Source organism: Leopardus geoffroyi, chromosome D1 (genome assembly GCF_018350155.1).
Source record: "Leopardus geoffroyi isolate Oge1 chromosome D1, O.geoffroyi_Oge1_pat1.0, whole genome shotgun sequence".
In the NCBI taxonomy this organism is placed as follows: domain Eukaryota; kingdom Metazoa; phylum Chordata; class Mammalia; order Carnivora; family Felidae; genus Leopardus; species Leopardus geoffroyi.
The window spans coordinates 109,001,696-109,023,354 of record NC_059329.1 but is presented as its reverse complement, the minus strand read 5'-3'; the positions used below and the strand labels follow the sequence as shown (position 1 = coordinate 109,023,354).

The 21,659-nt window shown below is 46.8% G+C and overlaps 1 protein-coding gene across 2 annotated transcripts in view; it reads left to right on the top strand.

Annotated features, from left to right (window-relative positions):
• Positions 1 to 153: 153 nt before the first annotated feature.
• LOC123602304 overlaps positions 154 to 21,659 on the top strand; it is a 33,344-nt gene continuing 11,838 nt past the window's right edge. The window contains exons 1-3 of one of the 2 annotated variants that reach the window (XM_045486787.1): positions 154 to 846; positions 925 to 1,875; positions 7,940 to 8,216. In XM_045486787.1, the coding sequence (XP_045342743.1) occupies positions 189 to 846; positions 925 to 1,307 (1,041 nt within the window). In that variant the 5' untranslated portion in view covers positions 154 to 188 and the 3' untranslated portion in view covers positions 1,308 to 1,875; positions 7,940 to 8,216. Of the gene's footprint in view, positions 858 to 924; positions 1,876 to 7,939; positions 8,217 to 21,659 lie in introns of both variants that reach the window. The other variant, XM_045486788.1, reaches the window with a different exon arrangement.

The following is a 21,659-nucleotide window of genomic DNA, read 5'->3' as shown; positions in this document are numbered from 1 at the left end:
GCGCGTGCGCACTAGCTCAGTCGCGCGCCCTCCAGGCGGTGGGCAAGGCGGCGGGCTAGTGGGCAAGGGTGGTAGGGTGGCAGGGTGGGAAGGTGGGGGGAGGGGGTTGGGTGGGAGGGTGGGGGGGGGCTGGGGGAGGGAATGGGGAGCAGGGGTGGGTGGTGGGCCAGGGACGAAGGTGAGGGGTAATGTCTGTGGAGAAAGGGGTTCCGTTAGACTATTCGCTCTGGGGTATGAGGGATGTGCGGGGAAAGCAGCCCAGAGCAGTGAGGGGACGCGGCAAGGCCCGAGGCCAGGCCCGGGGTCACGGGCGGTCGCACCTGGAGCCAGGAAGCAGAGGGGCGCAGATTCAGCGAGAAAAATTGTGGGTGCCCTGGAACGGGCTCATTGTGATCGGGAAGAGAATGGAGCTCCTGGGTAGAAATACACAAAAGCCTAGGATGTGGGGCCCCAAGCTTGACTCTGAGAACTGGAGACTGGACGGTGTGGAAAAGAGGGTCTTGAAAGAGAAGTCAGGCCAGAGTCAGGAAAGGATGGATGTGAAGCTACTGCCCAGTGTAGCAGGTGCATTACAGGCTTCAGCAGGTTTGGGGAAAAACAGCCCAAGGGAGACGTGGGGAAAGCAAGAAATCAGAGGCAAAATAGGCGCTGAATCTGAAAGTGCAGTCACTACAGCAGGGTCTAGGATGGGGTCTGGTTTTCAAGACAGGTTGGAGGTTACTGGGGTACGGACCAGCGGAGAGGACTTGAGATCCAGGGGATATACACTGGGGCAGAATGAGGAGGAGCTGAGGTCCGGTGGAGAGAAGTTGAGGTCAAGTAGAGAGAGGCTGAGGTCAAGTGGAGAGAAGCTGAGTGGAGAGAAGCTGAGGTCAAGTGGAGAGAAGCTGAGTCTGAGCGGAGGGAAGCTGAGTCTGAGTGGACGAAAGCTGAGTCTGACTAGAGAGAAGCTGGGGTCAAGTGGAGAGAACCAGGGATCCCGGGGAGAGAAGCTGGGAACTAGTGGAGAGGATTTGAGATCCACTGGAGATAAACTGCAGTCAAGTGCAGAAAAGCTGGGGCCTAGTGGAGACAAGCCGGAGGATTCAGGAATGGGGAGCATAAATGAAGAGAGTATTGAAAGGTTGATAGAAGTTACTGGTGCTGAGATGGAAATTCCTGTTGAAAGAGTGGAAGGGAATGATGAGCTCGAAGGGGCGAAGGAGGCGGGAATTGAGGAGGATGTCTTGGATGGGGTGCATGATATTGCTGATGAATCTGTTTCCGTGGAAGAGAAAGAGGTTATAGGTGAAGGTAGTGGTGAATGAGGCAGATGAAGGACTGAAGCTAAAGAAAGAAAGGGAAGCAGATAGAGGAAGTGTTGCAAGTCAAAAAGGAGAAATTAGAGCCAAGCAGAGCATTATTGACCCTGAAGAGGTAAACACGAGAGAGGAAAGGAGAGCACGGGAATGAAGAGCTTCTGGGGTTGAAGGTGGAGGCCAGGGCCAATGGAAACAAAGAAGGGTGAGAAAAAGGGAAATGGGAACATTTTGAGGAGAAAGGAAAGATCTGAAAATGTGTTGATAAGTAGAGGACAAGTGGAGATTGGTTTCTTGGAGAAGAGCTGTGACTTGTAGGGAAATGTTTGAGAAAGGGATTGGGGATGGGCGAGAAGATTCCGTTTAATGTGAGATTGGGTTTACGAGATTCAGAAGAATGCATAGTGAGAAAAATGGAAAATTACAGAAGGACAAAGGATAGGTAATGGAGGTTGTGAAGGAAGAAGCAAGCTGGAGCGAGCAAAGAAAACTTCTCAAAGAGGATCCTGAAGAAGAATGAGGGGCTCCAAAGTGACCAAAGCAAGAGCAAAGAAAATGAGGGAAGAAAAAAAAAAAAGTAAGAAGTCAAATCCCATCATAATGATTATGTTTGTTGGGTTTGAAAGTTATTTCCTTTACTCTTTCTATAATGTATGCCCTCCCTTGTAAGCCAGTTTTACAATGTAATGGGACAGGCCTCTTGCAGGGCCCCGTACATCTGGACCAAGCTCATCCTAATGGATCTTCCCTCTAACTAGCCCCCAAATGTATCCAGAATAATTGCTGGCCTCCACTATTTCAGTCACTTCACCATGATCACCATTTCCGTGGGTTTCCCTCCCCTTCGCACATCAAATTCGAGTTGCTCATACTCAATTTGAAGTTACCTCAACTATTTGTGTTATTATTGTTTCCATTTTTGACCCATGTTGTATATATATAATACACATTATATATGTGTATATACATTATTTATGACATATACACATTGTATATATATACACATATATAATGATATACATTATATATCATGTATATCATATATATTTATGTATAAATATATATAAATATATATATATATATATATTTTTTTTTTTGAGAGAGAGAGAGAGAGAGAAAGTGCAAGTGGGGGGTGGGGAGAGGGGCAGAGGGAAACACAGAGAATCCCAGGCAGGCTCCACACTCAGTGTGGAGCCCAACTCGGGGCTTGATCCCACAACCCTGGGATCGTGACCTGAGCTAAAATCAAGAGCCGGACACTCAACCAACCGAACCATCCAGGCGCCACTCCCATCTTTGGCTTTTATTTGCTCATCTGATCACGTGGACTTTTCCTCTTGTGTCAGTCTCCTTTGGGGCTTTCTTTTATGACTTCCACATGCCATCCGTCATCCACTGTCATCCCAGGGAAGAGAGGACCCCCTGAGTGCCTGCTGTCACGACATCAGTGTCAAAACTTAGGTTCTTAGGTCCTGTTTTTCTCTTGGATAGGGATGTAAGGAGATGACAGAAAGCAGCCATGGAGTGTTAGGATGAAAGAAATATTTCACCCTTTTCCTCCATATACTTTTATTCATTCATTTACTTACTTATTTTTAATGTAATTTTTTTAAGTTTCTTTATTTTTTGACAGAGATAGTGAGCGGGGAGGTGCAGAGAGAGGGGGGAGAGAGAGAATCCCAAGCAGGATCCGCGCTGTCAGCGCAGAGCCTGACGTGGGGCTTGAATTCACGAATGTTGAGATCATGACCTGAGCGAGAACCAAGAGTTGGGCGCTTAACCAACTGAGCCACCCAGAAGCCCCACCTCCATGTACTTTTAAAAGTCTGTAATATTTCTGAGGAGTAGAAACTTCACCATATCATAAGTATCATGACACAAATTTAGAATAGACTCATGTTTTTATTTTGTTTAATATTTTATTTTTGAAAGAGAGAGAGAGAGAGAGAACACAAATAGAGGAGGGGCAGAGGGAGACACAGAATCCGAAGCAGGCTCCAGTCACTGAGTTGTCAGCACAGAGCCAGAAGCCCGACGCGGGGCTCGAACTCACGAACCGTGAGATGAACAGAACCAAAGTTGGACACTTGACCGAATGAGCCACCCAGGTACCCCTAAATTGTTCATTTTTTACATACCCTTTGCTAATTTTCTGCCAAGTTTCCAAAAGATCTGTAAAGCCCATGTCATAGTTTTGTTCAGATAGTCAAACCTAATAGATAATTTATTAATTTCACTTTTTTCCCCCAGCAATTTCCTTCTTTGAGTCCTTTGCCGTCTGGGTCTGAGGTAGAGTGGCTCTGTTCCAGGCTTCCTCCACAGCTACTTTCCTGGACTTCTTAACCCTTCTCTCTGTTCTTCTGTGCTGGATCTCCTACTGCCTGGATCTTAGATCTTCTCCCTCTCTCTGTTTTACAGACTTATTTTGGTCAACCACATCCTCTAATAGCTTCCAGAGATGGGTATGACCTGTGTTTCTTCCGTATATGAATTACCTGTTTTCTACCACTCTGACGGGTCTCGTTTTCTGTGCTTCTACTATAGGACATTGGAGCCCGGTTAGGGCTCTTATCTTTTTTTCTATTCTTGTCCCTCTTTTTTTATTCTACTCTCTGGACAGTGTCGTTAACTTTACCTTCTTATCCTTTCTATTGAGGGTTTTTTTTTTTTTTTTCATTTCGATTCTCTTGTTCACTGATTGTTTCTTTTTTTATATAGCATTTCTGTTTTTATTTCATGTACATGTTCTCTTAGCTCTCCAAGGAAGAACTTTCCTGTGTCTAATCGTTCTGTTTTTCTTACTGTTTCCTTTGAATTCTTCTCCCCCCACCACCTTTTCTGGTGTGTGTGTGTGTGTGTGTGTGTGTGTGTGTGTGTGTGAAGTTTTCCTCAAATGTTTGATCTTATTCCGTGTGCACAGATGGAGCTTGTTAATTGACGTCTTCATTCTTTAGGGTTTTTACTGTATTTATCCCTTTATTTTCATCTTGGTGAGGTTTGGAGTTAAACATTGTGTGTTCAGTCTGCCGTGTTTGACAAAAAGTCTCCTCCAATGCATTTTGATTATTCTTTTTTTTAATTTTATTTTTTTATTATTTTTTTAAATTTACATCCAAATGAGTTAGCATCTAGGGCAACAATGATTTCAGGAGTAGGTTCCTTAGTGCCCCTGACCCATTTAGCCCATCCCCCCTCCCACAACCCCTCCAGTAACCCTCTGTTCTCCATATTTATGAGTCTCTTATGCTTTGTCCCCCTCCCTGTGTTTATATTATTTTTGTTTCCCTTCCCTGATGTTCATCTGTTTTGTCTCTTAAAGTCCTCATATGAGTGAAGTCATATGATTTTTGTCTTTCTCTGACTGACTAATTTCACTTAGCATAATACCCTCCAGTTCCATCCACATAGCTGCAAATGGCAAGATTTCATTCTTTTTGACTGCCGAGTGATACTTGATTGTATATACATACGACATCTTCTTTATCCATCCATCCATCCATCGATGGACATTTGGGCTTTTTCCATACCTTGGCTATTGTTGATAGTGCTGCTATAAACATTGGGGTGCATGTGCCCCTTTGAAACAGCACACCCGTATCCGTTGGATAAATACCTAGCAGTGCAATTGCTGGGTCATAGGGTAGTTCTATTTTTAGTTTTTTGAGGAACCTCCACACTGTTTTCTAGAGTGGCTGCACCAGCTTGCATTCCCCTACATTTTGATTATTCTTAATTGAATTTTCAAGTGTAACCCTGATTTTCATCTTGAAGGTAACTTACTATTTCCTTTATGAATTTTCCTGGGTCAAAGTGACTAACATAGTGAACAAATAACCCTCAGCACACAGCAAAGTACTAGATCAGTTATTATAAACATGCTGTAATTGCTCTCATCTTAAAAAAACAACAACGCATCTTAAACCTGTTATCTCATCTTTAAAACAACACAAAACCTCTCTTGACCACACACATATTCCCCTCTGGCTACCGCCCCATTTTCCTGGTTCCCTGTGGTAGGCACAAAAGTGGCCCCTCAAAGATATACTCACTTCCTGATCCCAGGAACCTGTGCATATAGCCTCATATGACAGAAGGGTGAATATTAGTTGACATGGCAAAAGATATGATTAAGTTACAGATCTTGAAAGGGGGAGCTTATTCTAGATCATCTTGGTGAGCCCTAAATGCCATCACAAGCATCCTTATAAGAAAGAGACAAAGGAGATCAGACACAGAGAAGAGGAGGCGGCCATGTGAGCCCAAAGCCAGAGGCAGGAATGATTCGGCCACCAGCAGTTGGAACAGCAAAGAATGGATTCTCCCTCAGAGCCTCTGGAGAGTGTGTGGCCCTTGCCAAGGCCTTGATTTTGGACTTTTGGCCTCCAGAACTCTAGTCTCCAGAGGGAATAAATTTCTGTTCTTCTAAGCCATGCAGCTTGTGGTAATTTTTTACAGCAGCTCTAGGAAACTAATACATTCCCTTCACAGCAGGATTCCTCCAAATAGTTGTTTACCCTTTTTCTAATCTTCTCCCTTCCTTTGTATCCAGCTGTTTATATTGGACTTTTAAAAATATACAGAAAAGTTGAAAGTTTAGAGCAACTAACTATTCTTTGCCTGGATGTAACAGTTGGTAATAGTTTGCCCTGTTGTGCTTTGTCAGTACCTCACGGATCTCCTGAGAATGAAGACATTCTCCTCCAGGGGCACCTGGGGGGCTCAGTCAGTTAAGCGTTGGCCTCTTGATTTCAGCTCAGGTCATGATCTCACTGTTCATCGTGAGTTTGAGCCTGATGCTGCTCTCTGAGCTGACGGCACAGAGCCTGCTTGGAATTTTCTCCCTCTCTCTCTGCCCCTCCCCAACTTGAGGCCCCTCTCTCTCTCTCCCCTCAAGATAAATAAATAGGGTGCCTGGGTGGCTCAGTCGGTTAAGCCTCTGACTTCAGCTCAGGTCATGATCTTGCGGTTTGTGGGTTTGAGCCCCGTGTCGGGCTCTGTGCTGACAGCTTAGAGACTGGAGCCTGCTTCCGATTCTGTGCCTCTCTCTCTCTCTCTCAAAAATAAATAAACATTAAAAAAAAATTTTTAAGATAAGTAAATAAACTTTAGAAAGTTAAACAAAGACATTTTCCTCCATATCCACAACACCTAAGTAAATTAAAACATTTTAAATTTAATAAATTAAAAATTAAGAATAATTCTCTAAAAGCATCTAATATTCAATCTATATTTAAATTTCCTTCCAAATAAAATAAAATAAAATAAAATAAAATAAAATAAAAATTTCCTTCCTTGTCCCCAAAAGATCTTTTATAACCTCTTTTCCTTGACCCAGCATGCATTCAGGGCTAATGTATTGAGTGTGTTTGTTAACTCGTTTTAATCTACATTAATTTCCTCTAATTTTGTTTTTAACAGCTTTGACTTTTTAAAGAATTTAAGCCTGTTTCCTTAGATGTCTAGCATTCTGGATTTGTCTAGTTGTGTCCAGATGGCATCATTTAGTTCATTCTTCTATCCACTGTAGTTCTCATGTACTAGAAGTTGGAGCCATAGGCCCTGGTTTCTTTCTCTGTAGCACTTATCACCTCTGACTCAGAATTTTCTTTCTGTCCTTTTTTTATGATCATCTCTCCCCAGTAGACTATAAGCCCCATGAGGGAATCAATGTGTGCCTGCTGGGTTCCCTGTTCTAGTCTGCTGTCTCACCAACACATAGTAGGCACTCAGCATGTGTTTGTGATATGAACTAAAGTCATATTAAGTGACTTTACCTGTGTCAATACTATTTAGCATCTAATGGGAAATTGCTAGAATAATTTACCCTGTTCCTTAGAATAAATCACATTTTTTGAGGCCTCAAATGCCTGCAAATATCTTGATTCCAAATCTGAGGTTTGTCTGGGTATAGAATTTTCCCTCAGTAGTTTGAAGACATGCCCCTTTGTGCTCTTCCTTCACTCATGGCCACTGAGACTCCACATCCATTTTCGTGCTTGAGCCATTGCACACGAGCAGGCGATCTGTAGATGTGGTGTTTTCTTCTCCTTGCCTCTGTTATTTCTGCTAATTTACTGGTCAGACGTTTATAGCTTGCTTATCCTTCTATTCTCTAGGAACTCTGATCCCATAGTTGGACAATAAAATAGACATAGTTGGTGTGGGCAGAATTGTAAAGATAAGCTACACAAGGCTCAGCCCTAGAAGTAGGATCTTTTTGCAAGTGGTGACAGCTAACATTTCCTGAATTCTTCTGATAATCTGAATAATTTCATAGGCACCATGCTAAGCACTTTACATGCTCCCTGTCATTTCATCCTTGCAACAACTAACTCCCTGAGACGGGAACTATTACCGTGTCAACTCCACTGGGTAGAAACTGCCAGGGCCATGCCCTGAGCCCACGGCTGCACTGGAAGCCACCCTGATGAACTACCCCCTCTGTTCCTACGAGACAAGGCCTGCTACTGGGTTTCCCAGCCCGCCAAAGCAAGGTCTGCGATCCTGCCCTGGGGGCGGGGAATGAGGCGGGGCAGCAACCCGGTCCAGCTCTTCAGTGAGGCGTGTTGAACGAGTGCTTCGGTGGCAAGTTTTAAAGAACATAAATGCCCAAAAGCGGTGATGTTTATTTTCTTTCCCAGATCTCTGCCTTCCCAAGATCATCTGCTCCTAGCCTCGTCTGGTGATTCTCTGAGCACCGAGAAGTTGTTGCCTCTCTTAAAGGAGGCCCACACAGGCACGAGGTCAGGACAGTCGTGTGGGGCTCTCCAACTGCACTGCACGATATATAAATGACGAAGGAAATGATCAGACCTGTTCTTTGGATGGATTACATTTTCTCCTGGGACACCAGATGCATTCCACTGAGGCCACAGAAAGGAAAAGGATTGAGACGCCACGACAAACGGAGGCCACCTTGTAAGTGCCGATATTTTCAATCATCTAGATAGCTGGAACTTTATAGATGTAATATCCTTTAAAATTAACCAAAATGCACACATTTGAGGGCATCGAGGCTCTCGAGTGATTTTATGTATCTCTATTATCCTGTTCTTTCTTTGCATATTTGCCAAAGATCCTGTTTCTTGCAACGGGATGTGTTAAAAATGACTTTATGAAAAAAAAATGACTTTATGGTTTGGCTTGTGTTTAAATGCCCTTTGCCGGTCCCATTAATTCATCCAGCAAACACTGAACACTTACTGTGTGCCAGCTGAGAATGCAACAAATGTGAAGGACCAGGTTCTTGCCCTTGGCCACCTGTCTCTTGTTGACACCTCTCAACACGTAGATGTCCGTGCACTGTGAGGCGGGCGAGGAGGGCGCTATGTACTAAGAGTGGTGTAACTGCAGAAGGGGGAGGGCCTGGCCTTGCGGCTGGTGGCGGGGGGCGATCAGAGAAGCCTTCCTCGTGGAGGTGACCACTTGGGGCTGGACTTAGAAGGGTGAGAAGGGTCCACACTGGGTGAGGAGAGGACAAGCAAACATTCTCAGAAAGAAGATTGCTGAGGACAGTGACTGGGGACTGCATGGCTCAGTCAGGAGAGGAGAACAGTCATTTGGTGCAGCCGGAGCAGAGAGAGTATTATAGAGACTGGCACACTCTGGAAAACAGTATGGGAGGTTCCTCAAAAAATCAAAACTAGAACTACCCTACGACCCAGCAATGGCACTGCTAGGTATTTATCCAAGGGATACAGGTGCTAGGTACCTAGCAATGGCGCTAGGTATTTATCCAAGGGATACAGGTGTGCTGTTTCGAAGGGACACATGCACCCCCATGTTCATAGCAGCACTATCGACAACAGCCAAAGTGTGGGAAGAGCCCAAATGTCCAACGATGGATGAATGGAGAAAGAAGATGTGGGATATAGATACAATGGAGTATTACTCGGCAATCAAAAAGAATGATATCTTGCCATTTGCAACTATGTGGATGGAACTGGAGGGTATTATGCTAAGTGAAATTAGAGAGAAATATCATATGACTTCACTCATATGAAGACTTTAAGAGACAAAACAGATGAACATAAGGGAAGGGCAACAAAAATAATATAAAAACAGGGAGGGGGACAAGACAGAAGAGACTCATAAATATGGAGAACAAACTGAGGGTCGCTGGAGGGGTTGTGGGAGGGGGGAGGGGCTCAATGGGTCAGGGGCATTAAGGAATCTACTCTTGAAATCACTGTTGCACTATATGCTAACTAACTTGGAGGTAAATTTAAAAAAATAAAATAAAATGATAGAGACTGGCAGGACGTGAGCTGGGCATAGCCTGGGGACAGCCTTGAATGCAGGGTTAAGGAAGTTAGCCTTTGCTCTGTAGGCGACAGGGAGAATGACACCATGAGATCTTTGCTTTACATGGCTGACCAAGCTGAGAGATGTAATCAACAGGGTGCAGCATCAGGGGGGCTCAGAGTGGAGCACTGAGTAGGTGCTCAATAAAGCGGGAGATGATTATTAGATCATTAGAATGAACAGTTCAAGGGGCCCCTGGAGCGTCTGACTTAGCTCAGGTCATGATCTTCCGGTTCATGGGTTTGAGCCCCACGTCAGGTTCTATTGCTGACAGCTCAGAGCCTAGAGCCTGCTTCGGATTCTGTGTCTCCCTCTCCCTGCCCCTCCCCATGCTCTGTCTCTCTCTCTCTCTCTCTCTCAAAAATAAACCTTGGTGTGCCTGGGTGGCTCAGCCGGTTAAGCGTCCAACTTCGCTCAGGTCATGATCTCACAGTTTGTGAGTTCAAGCCCCACGTCAGGCTCTGTGCTGACAGCTCAGAGCCTGGAGCTTGCTTTGTGTCTCCCTCTCTCTCTGCCCCTTCCCCGCTCGTGCTGTCTCTCTCTCTCAAAAATAAGCAAACATTAAAAAAATAATAAAATAAAATAAATACACCTTAAAAATATTAAAAAAAAAGAATGAACAGTTCAAGGTAGAGAGGTCAAGGCTATGAACTAAAGCAGAGAAAGTGGGGACAAAAACCAGAGGATAGATTGGAGAGGGTTTTAGAAGTCCTGTTGAACAGGATTGCTAATTAATTGTGAATGGATGGTGAGGAGGGAGGCACCACACTTAGGGATAGCAGTAGCTGACTCGTATCATCCGGTGCTTACTCTGTAGTTAGGCACTTTGCCCTAACTCATTTAATTTAATCCCATAATAGCCATAATAGCCCTATTAGAGGGATTGTATTACTATTCGCATTTTATAGGAGAGGAAGTTGGAGCCTGGAGTGTTCCACCAAGGCGACAAGGCAGGTATAGTGTGGTAGTGGTTAGGATTTGAACCCAAGAGAATCGGCGCCCTTAGCTGCTACACAGCTTCAGCAGCTGACTGAATTTCGGGACCAGCCGATTGGGATGTGAAGTGACCACTTCAGAAAGGAATTACGCAAGTGGCAGATTAGGGCCTAGAGCCCGCCCAACCCACCTTCTGCCCCCCCAGAGCTCACAAACAGGCCGCTGGCTACCCCATCAGGCCATAGCCGTGTTGTGTTTGTCTTACAGAATATTTTTAAAAACATTTTTAGAACTGATTGCTAATGTTAAAAAAAAATCTAGAGAGTCACATTAAAGTCTGCTGGATTATTATTATTATTATTATTATTATTAATTTAAATATTTTATTTTATTTTATTTTATTTATTTTTTAAGTTTTTTTTAACATTTATTCATTTTTGAGAGTGAGACAGACAGAGCGTGAATGGGGGAGGGGCAGAGAGAGAGGGAGACCCAGAATCCGAAGCAGGCTCCAGGCTCCGAGCTGTCAGCACAGCACCCGACGCGGGGCTTGAACTCACAGACTCCGAGATCATGACCTGAGCTGAAGTCGGACGCTTAACCGACTGAGCCACCCAGGCACCCATTTTGTTTATTTTAGAGAGAGAGAGAGAGGGTGCAAATAGGGGAGAGGGGCAGAGGGAGAGAGAGAGAATCTTAGGCAGGCTCCATGCTCAGCGCAGAGTCCGAAGCAGAGCTCAGTCCCACGACCCTGGGATCATGTCCTCGGCCGAAATCGAGAGCCGGCTGCTCAACCGACTGAGCCAGCCAGGGTCCCCAGCCTTGATTATCTTGAAAAGTGAGAAAATCTGGCCATCCTGGGCCCATATAGCAACCCTTGCTGCCTATTCTGTGTTTCCTTCAGCAGGGACCTGTGCTCTCCCGTTGGCCAGAGCTCACCGGCCTGGGGTCCCTGCCCACCTCCACGGGTGCCGGAGTTTGCATGCCTCGGCCACAAGCTGGTCCAGTCTGATGCGAGGCTGTTTTTGTGCGTTTCATCCTGTGTCAAGCCCAGGCCTCCACTGACGGTTAAATACTCCTTTTGAACTTCAGGGAATATAAGATAAAAACAAACAACACGTTTTGCTTTGTTTGTTTTTTCCCTTCATGCTGTGGGAATTGAGAAAAAAGAATTACCCATCCACACTTGAATGCCCACAGGAGGAGGGCCACGTACAGGCAGTGTGGGACAAAAGTGAATGGTCACGGTTCCTGAAACCAGCACCAGGTGAAAGGAAATCTCAATCGTGCCGTGGAAAACAGCAGATGTAATGGCAGCTCTACAAATCATGCCGTGACTTCTTTCTGTTGAATTTGTTCAGAACTTAATAATTTGCCTGAGTTTTGAACTGGCTTCTTTGGGCATGTTACAAGGAAGCTTTGGAGGAAAATACGTGTGCACGTATGCATGTGTGCGAGGCGTGCGTGGGCCATAGCTTACACTCCGTAGCTTGGGATTCTCTGCAGAAGTTGGATTTCAAAATTTTATTTTAAAATTTTTATGATTTATTCAAGATTTGAAAAGATGTTTCTGTACCACTAAGTTAAAATGTGAGGCACAGGGCGGCAAACATGTTCCCATATTAAATATTTTTTTTTAATTTTTTTTAACGTTTATTTATTTTTGAGACAGAGACAGAGCATGAACGGGGGAGGGTCAGAGAGAGAGGGAGACACAGAATCCGAAACGGGCTCCAGGCTCTGAGCTGTCAGCGCAGAGCCCGACGCGGGGCTCGAACTCACGGACCGCGAGATCGTGACCTGAGCCGAAGTCGGACGCTTAACCGACTGAGCCACCCAGGTGCCCCCCCATATTAAATATTTTGTTGCACCAAAGGTGTAACCATTCCCGCAGCAGCGGTCAGCTTGGATACATGATGGATTTTATGCTTGTGTGGTTGTCTGCAAGTCGTAAGCTGCACTCGGAGACACGGGTTCAAATGAGAAATAGAGCTGACGTCAGAGTTGTAGGAGTTTGACTCCTAATCTGTGTTGTTTGTAGTGACACCAGACAGTTTCCCCTCACGCCACCTGATTCAGGAACTGGAAGAAGGCAGCCGCTGCGGCTGGGCTGGAATGTCTCAGGCCACCGAGCACCATTCTGGGAGGGCCCCTGGGTCTCAGAGTTCACTGTCCATCTCAAAAGGGTCACCTGTTCTGTTAGACCACACCACCCCCACTCTCGAGAGGCCAGCCCGCAAGCTTTCCCCCGGGAGCTAGACGTGAGTGCGCAGGTTCGCGGTGCAGATCAATCCGGTCTCTGGAGCCGTTCCTACACAGATTACACCGGCTCCTGAGGTCACACTGCTGTGCCTTGGACTCTGACCCCTGCCTAGAACATTCTTCTTCCTCCTCTCCTTCCTCCTCAGAGACTCCCTACGCCTGAGGTGCACACCCAGGGTGGGACCCGGGCGTGTGTTGCGGCCAATTCTTCCGGTTGACCAATTCTTCCATTCTTATCCGCATCACTCGGAATCCGTTGTTCCTTATTGATATCATGTCGGTACCAGGTACTCAGCACCATGCTGACAGCCAGGGACACAACAGACGGGTGCCCTGCTCCTGGGGACAAGAGGAGCATGCGGGGACTCGCTCGTGAGCAAGGTGGCGCTTGTCACAGGGCTCGACCAACTGGTGTTTTATCTCAGCCACATTATAATTTCATTTCTGTGGTGAGGCCTAAAAAGCCTAGGCGCCCCAGAAGATCAGCCAGGCGCGTGGTAAAATTCTATTTCTTCCTTCATTTACCAAATATTTGCTAAACACCCATTACTTGTCAGGCGCTGTGCGGGATGTCAGGATTAGAACAGAGGACAGAACTGACACATTTGTCACTTGGAACTTGCGCTGTCACAGAAGGTGACAGAAAAAAAAAAACTGTCAATACGTCACCTGAGCTAAGAATTTTGGAGAAAAACCAAGCAGGGTAAGGGAGAGAGAATGACCTGAGGCAGCAGTGAGGGGCCTGCGCTTTTAGACACAGTATGTAGGAAGGCCTTTCTGATGAGGTGACTTCTGAAGCAGGGCCCAGAAGGAGGGGAGGGAGAAGCAGCTGTTTGGAGGAAGTCCTTCCCCGGGCGAGGGGGGTGGGGGTGCGGGGAGGACTCCCCAGTGGCAAGTGGCCTGGCCTTTTTGAGAAATCAGAAGTCACCAGCTGAACTCCTGCCCCCGCCGTTTCCTCGTCCGCGAGTCCATGGGCTTGTTGGGAGGAACAGACAAAATCATTTACGGAAATATCTATGTCAACCGTCAGGCACTGTGTAAAAAGTTACTCTCTTTGTGTTGACTTTACCCGGCTTTTGTAGAGTCTCTAAATCACCAGGATTGTAATTATTATATTACAGTTCTGCCCTTTCATGTTTTGTATTATCGTGGTGAAATTCATCTAACATGTAATTATCCCTTATAAAGCATGAACTCCAGTGGCATTTAGTCCATTCGTTCCGCGTGTGCACCCACCATCTCTGTCTACTTTCAGACTTTTTCATCATCCTGCTCTTAAGATTTTCAGATTCCTTTATGCAGCCCCTCTTGAAAAAAGCCTTTCCCCCCATATCTGACTTTGTCCATTCCGGTTCTGGCTGGCCTTCCCCAGTTCCTATGACTCCTCCGTGTGTTTATTCAACAGCTATTTGTCGAGCAGCTACTATGCAACGGGCACCAGGCTAGGTCGGTACTAAGGATATAGCGGGGACAAAGGACACACAGACCTTCACTTAGGGGACTCGTAATCTAGTGGGGATTTAGGCTCTGAACATGTAATTACCAGGAAATTGATTTAAATTGGATAAATGCTTATAAGAAAAAAGTGCTTTGAAAATTGTGTTGAAAACATTTGTGGAGTTATAAAAGCTACTAGAAGTGAGAAGTTTAGTAGCTACTAGCTACTAAAGCTGAGGCTAGCATGACCATATTGTTCTTAGTTCAGAGACACTGGAAAGAAAGATCACCTCCGGGAAGTGACCTGGATTGTGTTAGCACAGAGTGGGAAGGCAGGGGCTGAGGTCAGAGCGGTGACGTCTCATTCATTTCCTCCTGCTATCAGTCTGTTGAGATACTCGGCGACAGATAGTGTTACCATTGCTCCCATGTTGTAGACGTGGAAATTGAGGCATAGAAGGTCGTCTCTCGTGGTGGGGATTTTATTTCACTTTAGCCCTCCGTCTGGTAGAGCTGAAAAGCATTTTGTCCAATAGGGGTCAGTGCTGCACCTGACTGGGTTTAAGACCTGCTCTGTTGGTCAGGATCCAGCCAGCCCACTTGGTGTGCTCCCAGCCTTCCAGGAGAGGGCACTGCTAGGCTGGCCTTGGAGTCACCTCACCAGAGCTCCTGGGTCCTGCCCTCCAGCGCCCCCGCCCCCAGACTCATGACCCAGCAAGCTCTCAGCTCCCCCAGGCCTTTTCTTGCATGCTCATGTGTGCGTCTGTGTTTTCCTAGATGATTGTTTCTTAATCACGCTATGGAATAACAAATCAGGGCTAGTAACCCAAGTTACCTTGAGTGACGAGCCAGGGAACACCAAAACGTAGGTACGGCCCCCTGGGTGGGGAGCCACAAAAACTGCTGGCGTGGTCCTCGTAGCCACGTGGTCCAGCAGAGCCACGGCAGTGCCCACGCTGCACGTCCGTCATGTAGGCGCAATCATCGGATTTCTTTAGGCAAGGTGACCTGGCAGCGTTTCCACCCCACCCACAGCTAGTTTCGCTTTCCTAATGTTGTTAAAAAGTGCCTCCTAACTGAAGTAGGGTGGTTGAACCCGTTCCAACATTTTACTTCATTTTCGAATGTGACCACTTGTTGGAGATCTCTTCCTTCTAGTGGGTCTCTTCCCTTTCTTCTCGGGAAGATGCCCGCGACTGTCCTCTTTGGCATTTGTCCAAAGTCCAGTTTCTAGTAGCTTTGGGGCTGTGGTTTAATTTTAACCATAAGAGCTTCTTTTAGAGTAATTACTTTTTAATCTGGAAAGAGCCAGTTTGTTACAGAACAATAACACCTCCTTCCTGGAACCAGTAGACAGAGTTATGTTCATTTACTGCTGATATGTCTTTTTTTTTTTTTTAATTTTTTAAACATTTATTCATTTTTGAGAGACAGAGCGCAAGTGGGGGTGGGGCAGAGAGAGAGGGAGACACGGAATCTGAAGCAGGCTCCAGCCTCTGAGCTGTCAGCACAGAGCCTGACACGGGGCTTGAACTCACGAACCATGAGATCATGACCTGAGCCGAAGTCAGATGCTTAATCGGCTGAGCCACCCAGGTGCCCCTGATATATTTCTTTTTAAAAGGGGAGACTGATTTGAAAAGGGGGAAATGAAAACTGTGGATAGGGCAGTTTGAAGGACTGTTTGAATGTCTGCTCTAATCAAGGCTGTAAACACCGGGTGTCTTGACAGTGGGCTTGGGAGAGCACCCAGGGACCAAAGAATTTAGAGGCCCCTGAGCAGGCCCTGGAACGAATGCAGCAGAAAACGGCTTTTGAGAGCTGTCCTGTGGGCAGCCTTGTGGCGTTCGGTTTTCTGGGACAATCTCCGTTTCTGAGACCGAAGATACACTGGCCGTTCGCCAGGTCATGCATCAGATGGCCACCAATTCTTGGTTCTGAAATGTGGTCACCAGAGAGGCCTGTGAGCCGTGACAGGCGTTATCTCCTTAGCAATGACCTTACCCAGGCAGTGAAGCAGAGCTGGGATCCCCAGGGCACCGGTGAGGGTAATTCCAATTCCTCTTTCACCTATGATGCAGGTCCTTTGGTAATAATGACTTGTATCTGTAGGACATTAAAGATTTTGAGGCAGAAAGACAGAAATTGGCAATCAACCCTTTTGCAGTTTAGGTGGCAAACCTCTTCTCTGGAAATTCAAAAAAAAAAAAAACCAAAACAAACCCACAAAGATGAAAAGAATATAGAATATGCAATGGAGACCAGTTCTAGAAAAAATTCTTTCTGCCATTTTGAGCTAAGGCAAACAAATTTGGGAAGACTTCCTCGTTTTACAGAAAGAGTTTTTTCACTTCACCAGAGATTCACACTCGGATTTATTTAAATATGAAGCTCTTCTAGAGCATTTGAGTAGGAGGGAGGACAGACACACTGGAGGCTAACTTTCAAAAGCTGTTACCAGTGGGAGATGAGTCTTAAACGAAAAAGTGTCTGATTGCCCAGTGAGCCAGTAAGGGCTGAGGCTTCCGTTTAGAAAAATCTGACCTTGCACAGACTCTTTCAAGGGCAGGAGCGGAAAGCCAGGAACGGCCGTGCTGGCCTGATTGGTCCCATAGCAGCTCCTGAAGGCAGAGGCTGTGGCTTTCATAACTCCTCACTGCTGGGGCCCCTGGTTCAGAACACTCAGTGAATATCCGACCAACACATTTATTGGTTAGATTTGACGCTTGTAAGGAGAAAGATCTTGCGATCTGATCCAGCACAGAATCGGAGCCAGGTGCTTCCCACTTCTCTTGCCTCTGCGTGAGTCCTGAAGAAGATGAGGAAAAGTGCAAGTTTCATGTGCCCAGAGGAAAAAATTCATACAGAGATGAATTGGAAAAAAAAAAAAAAAAAGGAAAAGAAATAAAGCTGAGCTAATCTGGGAGTTTGATCACTACTGAGAAGGAGTTTTTGTTTTGTCATTCAGTTTCTAGCACGGCCTCCAGCTCAGACCTGTGCAGCCAAGTCTCACGAAGCTCCTTCCCTGCTTGGGCCTTCTCCCTGCCCCCTGGGCTCGGTTACTCATTTGGACCTGGGCTGCTACACCCCAAGGCACCCCTCTTTCCTGAATCCTCCCCCACGCACCTACCAAAGGCAGAGGGGCTAGGGTGGCACTCTCAGGGAGGTGCTAGGCTTCCCGAATGGTGCCATCACCCCCTAGGAAGGACTTCTACTTGGTGATGCCCTGGAGGAGCCCTGGGAGGTAACCGGTTGGGCACTGATTCAGTTGGAAGAGAGCTCAGAGGAAGATGCTTAACTGGAGGAAATAGGGGCGCCTGGGTGGCTCAGTCGGTTGAGCGTCCGACTTCAAATCAGGTCACGATCTCGCGGTCCGTGGGTTCGAGCCCCGCGTCAGGCTCTGGGCTGATGGCTCAGAGCCTGGAGCCTGCTTCGGATTCTGTGTCTCCCTCTCTCTCTGCCCCTCCCCCGTTCATGCTCTGTCTCTGTCTCAAAAATAAATAAATGTTAAAAAAAAAAAAATAACTGGAGGAAATAAGTCAGCCCAGGGAAGGATGGGTCTGTGTCTCCCACTGGTTTGGGGGTAGGAGGGTAGAATCAGGAACTTTTGCACCATGAATTCCTAGAATGTTATGATGATTTTTCTAAGATTCTCTTATCTTTTTATTATTTATTTATTATTATTTTTTAAATGTTTATTATTTTTTGAGAGAGAGACAGAGACAGAGCTTGAGCAGGGGAGGGGCAGAGAGAGAGGAAGATACAGAATCCGAAGCAGGCTCCAGGCTCTGAGCCGTCAGCACAGAGCCCGACGCGGGGCTCAAACTCACGGACCATGAGACCATGACCTGAGCTGAAGTCAGACACCCAACCGACTGAGCCACCCAGGCACCCCAGTTATTATTTATTTTTGAGAGAGAGAGCGCAAGTGAGGGAGGGGCAGAGAGAGAGAGGGGACAGAGGATCTGAAGCAGGCTCTGTGCTGATAGCAGAGAGCCTGACGTGGCGCTCGAACTCATGAACCGTGAGATCCTGACCTGAGCTGAAGTCAGGCAGTTAACCAACTGAGCCACCCAAGCACCCCCAAGATTCCCTTATCTTAAGGTTTGTACTCCTTCAGCCAGCACACACGGGATGGGGACTTTCCTTTTGTCTTGATTATAGCGTCAGAATCACAGGAAAATCCATGAGAATGAGGGTCTGAAAAACGAAAACTCTCACAGAGAAGGCTCAGTGTATTGCGGTAGATGTCAGAAGTCATGAGATATGTTATTGGTCAGTGAGAAATTTCCCCTAAATAATCTTTCAGAGAAAGGAATGGAGGGGTGCCTGGGTGGCTAGTTGGTTAAGCATCTGACCCCTGATTCTGGCTCAGGTCATGATCTCATCGTTCATGAGATCGAGCCCCACGCTGGCACTGACAGCACGGAGTCTGCTTGGGATTCTCTCTCTCCCTCTGTCTCTGCCCCTTCCCTTCTCTGGCACGCTCTCTCTCTCTCTCTCTCTCTTTCTTTCTCTCTCTCTGTGTCTCTCAAAATAAATAAACATTAAAAAAAAAAAAGAAAGGAATGGAGTCAAGGGCTTAAGTTGGAATATATGTGGTTGACCTAGTTATAAGGTTGGCTGTCTGTTTAATTAATAGATACTTCCATGGTGTGGGACAGCAAGGTCACAAGTAGTAGCCCTGGATAGTCACAATGCTGTCCTGGGGCTCTGGAAAAAATGGTGACAAAGGATTCAGCTTCAGGCTTATTTGATCTTAGTCTCCAGGCTGGCATGGATCAGAAGTAGAATAAAATATTGAAGTGGCATCCCAAATATTAGTTCTAAAGAACAAACTGAATGGAGAGGGAGAGCATCTTAGATCCAGCCAGGGCAGCCAAGCCCCTGGCGAGTGACGTCACTCACGTGTGCCTCGAGGGAGCACCTGCGGCCGTTTGGGATTTGTAGTCCGCTGTGGGACCACAGTGCTGAGAGGGTTCTTCCCCGAGTTAGACTTACCCTGTCAGCAAGACACGGTTTTTATGATTTGTTCGCCACGTCGTGGCACATTAGGCACAATGTCTTTTAAGTTCAATTAAATTAATGTTTAGAAATACTGTAGATCGAAAGGGCTAGAAAGCACTCTAGCAAGCAGTATTACTGGAATTAAAATGCTTTGAATTGGAGCCTCAGAGAACCTTACGAATTTGGAGGAGTTAACTGGGATGAGTTCCAGCTCTCGCGAGACACATCTAAGTTCCTGAGGGATATCAGCACCGTGTAGTGTGCTAAACTGAGATGACCTTGCTGCCCCACACCATGGAAGTATCTATTAATTTCACGAGGTATTTCAGGTGGCTGGGGGCAGAACAAGGAGGGACAGCAGGAGATAAGAAAGGCCATAAAGCATCTTTAAGCACCAGACGTTATCTCCCTCTGAAACACTGGGGACTGAATTGTTTGGGTCGGTTGCCTGTTTGGGCAGAAAGGTAAACTGAGGCAGGCGTCCCCGGAGCCGACTCGGGAGGAAATGTTCAGGGACAAACACCCTGTAGCTACCTCTTTGATGTCAAAGGTGAAGTCGGTGAACCCCAGACCTCACTATAAGATCTGAAGAGTCACTCCAAATTAATAAGCTCGTTAAACTCGTATTTTTGACTGTCTACACATCGGCTTTAGAGAAAACACATAGAATGCTTCCAGCCACACCTTCTCAAACCACTTAGCTGACAGTTTTTTCTGCTAATGACTCTGGTGAGCGTCTCTGTCATTTACAAAGTTTGAGGCAGGCAGGGTGGTGGTGGGGGGGGATGTTTGTCCCTTGGTTCCCTTTTTAGCACCTAGGGATCAAATTCTGCCATCTTTTGAAATCAGTCTGATCTGTCAGATTACCAGAGGCCACCAGAGTAGAGGACCCGAACCACACACAAACACACACACACACACACGCACACGATCACCTGTCTGATTTGCTGTGGCCGCAGGGCCAGGGTCTGTGTTTTTAGGTTTCTATGTGCTTCTTCATTGTCTTTAAACTTTTTTAAATGTTTATTTATTTTTGAGAGACAGAGAGGGAGACAGAGCATGAGCAAGGGAGGGGCAGAGAGAGAGGGAGACAGAATCCAAAGCAGGCTCCAGGCTCCAGGCTCCGAGCTGTCAGCACAGAGCCCGACGCGGAGCTCGAACTCATGACCTGTGAGATCGTGACCTGAGCTGAAGTTGGACGCTTCACTGACTGAGCCACCCAGGTGCCCCCTTCATTGTATTTTTGGGTGAATATCGGGTCATTCACCTAAAGGCTCCTCCTCCACGTTCACTTTGTTTTGATGAAATGAGACGGCTTCTGCCCTTTTCCTTGTTTCTTTCCTTCCTTGGACGTTAGTAAGATCAATGGGATAAAGCTCATAAAGTATGCTGAATTACTTCAAGAGGAGTACAGGCTGACTCACTTCACATACCCCACAGTCCAGGGCTTCTGGCATCTGCTTCCCTGGGGATGCTGCCCGAGAGGAAGCAGCTGGGGCTATGGACACAGTGCCACATGGTACTCTGGGTTGGAGCCGCTCGCTCCTGACCTTAGCCTCAACACTCTTATCTCCAGAAATAGGATAAATGGCAGTTCAGCCACTTGTGACTCCTCATCATGGGGGCCTTCGGTCACCTCCAGCACGACTTACCAGACTAGATAGTTAGTTCCAGCCCCGGAATGTTCCAGGAACCATTCGAAGGTAGACTCAAAGGGGAACAAGGTGGAACGTAGGAACCTAGGAGGTACTCTCACCAGCTGTTTTCAAAGACGAGGCCGCAGGGAGATGGCAAGCCCCGCTCCTTTGTGTGTCGAGATGTCTGAACTCAGCTGGCAGGGCACAGTGAAGCCTGCCCCCCCCCTTCCCGAGAGTTCTTGCTCAGGACAGCCGGGTGACCAGGGCTCAGGGAATATCACAGTAGCTGCAAGCCCCGTCACCTAGATGTCGTTGAACTTCTTAGGCTGTCAATGCCGTGACCTGCTGTAGATCGTGTGGTCGAAGCGCGGACGTGGCTCGGGCAGGCGGCCCCTTCCAGACTCCTCGTTGGGTAGTGGCTTTTCGCTAAACCTGTGCTATTTAGGGACTCTCAGGCCTCCCCTTTACCCTGAACCACCTTCCCTCATGGGTGGTAAAGGAGTTCGATTTCTTAGGTCCGTGTGCCCCAGAGGAGGGGGAGCCACTATACTCCTAAGAGTTATTCACCCACAGGAGAGCCTCAAGGACGAAAGAATCTTCTAGAGACAAGGCACGTTGGGGGTTGGAGGTTTGCAGAAGGAGACTCCGGAGTGGGCCCCGAGTCCAGCGGGAGCTCATTAAATCCTTGTTGAGAGGAGCCTGGCAGTGGTTGAATGAGGAAAGAGAAACAGCAGAGGCTAAAAGGGATTGAGACCAGTGGCCCTGGAACACAGCAAGA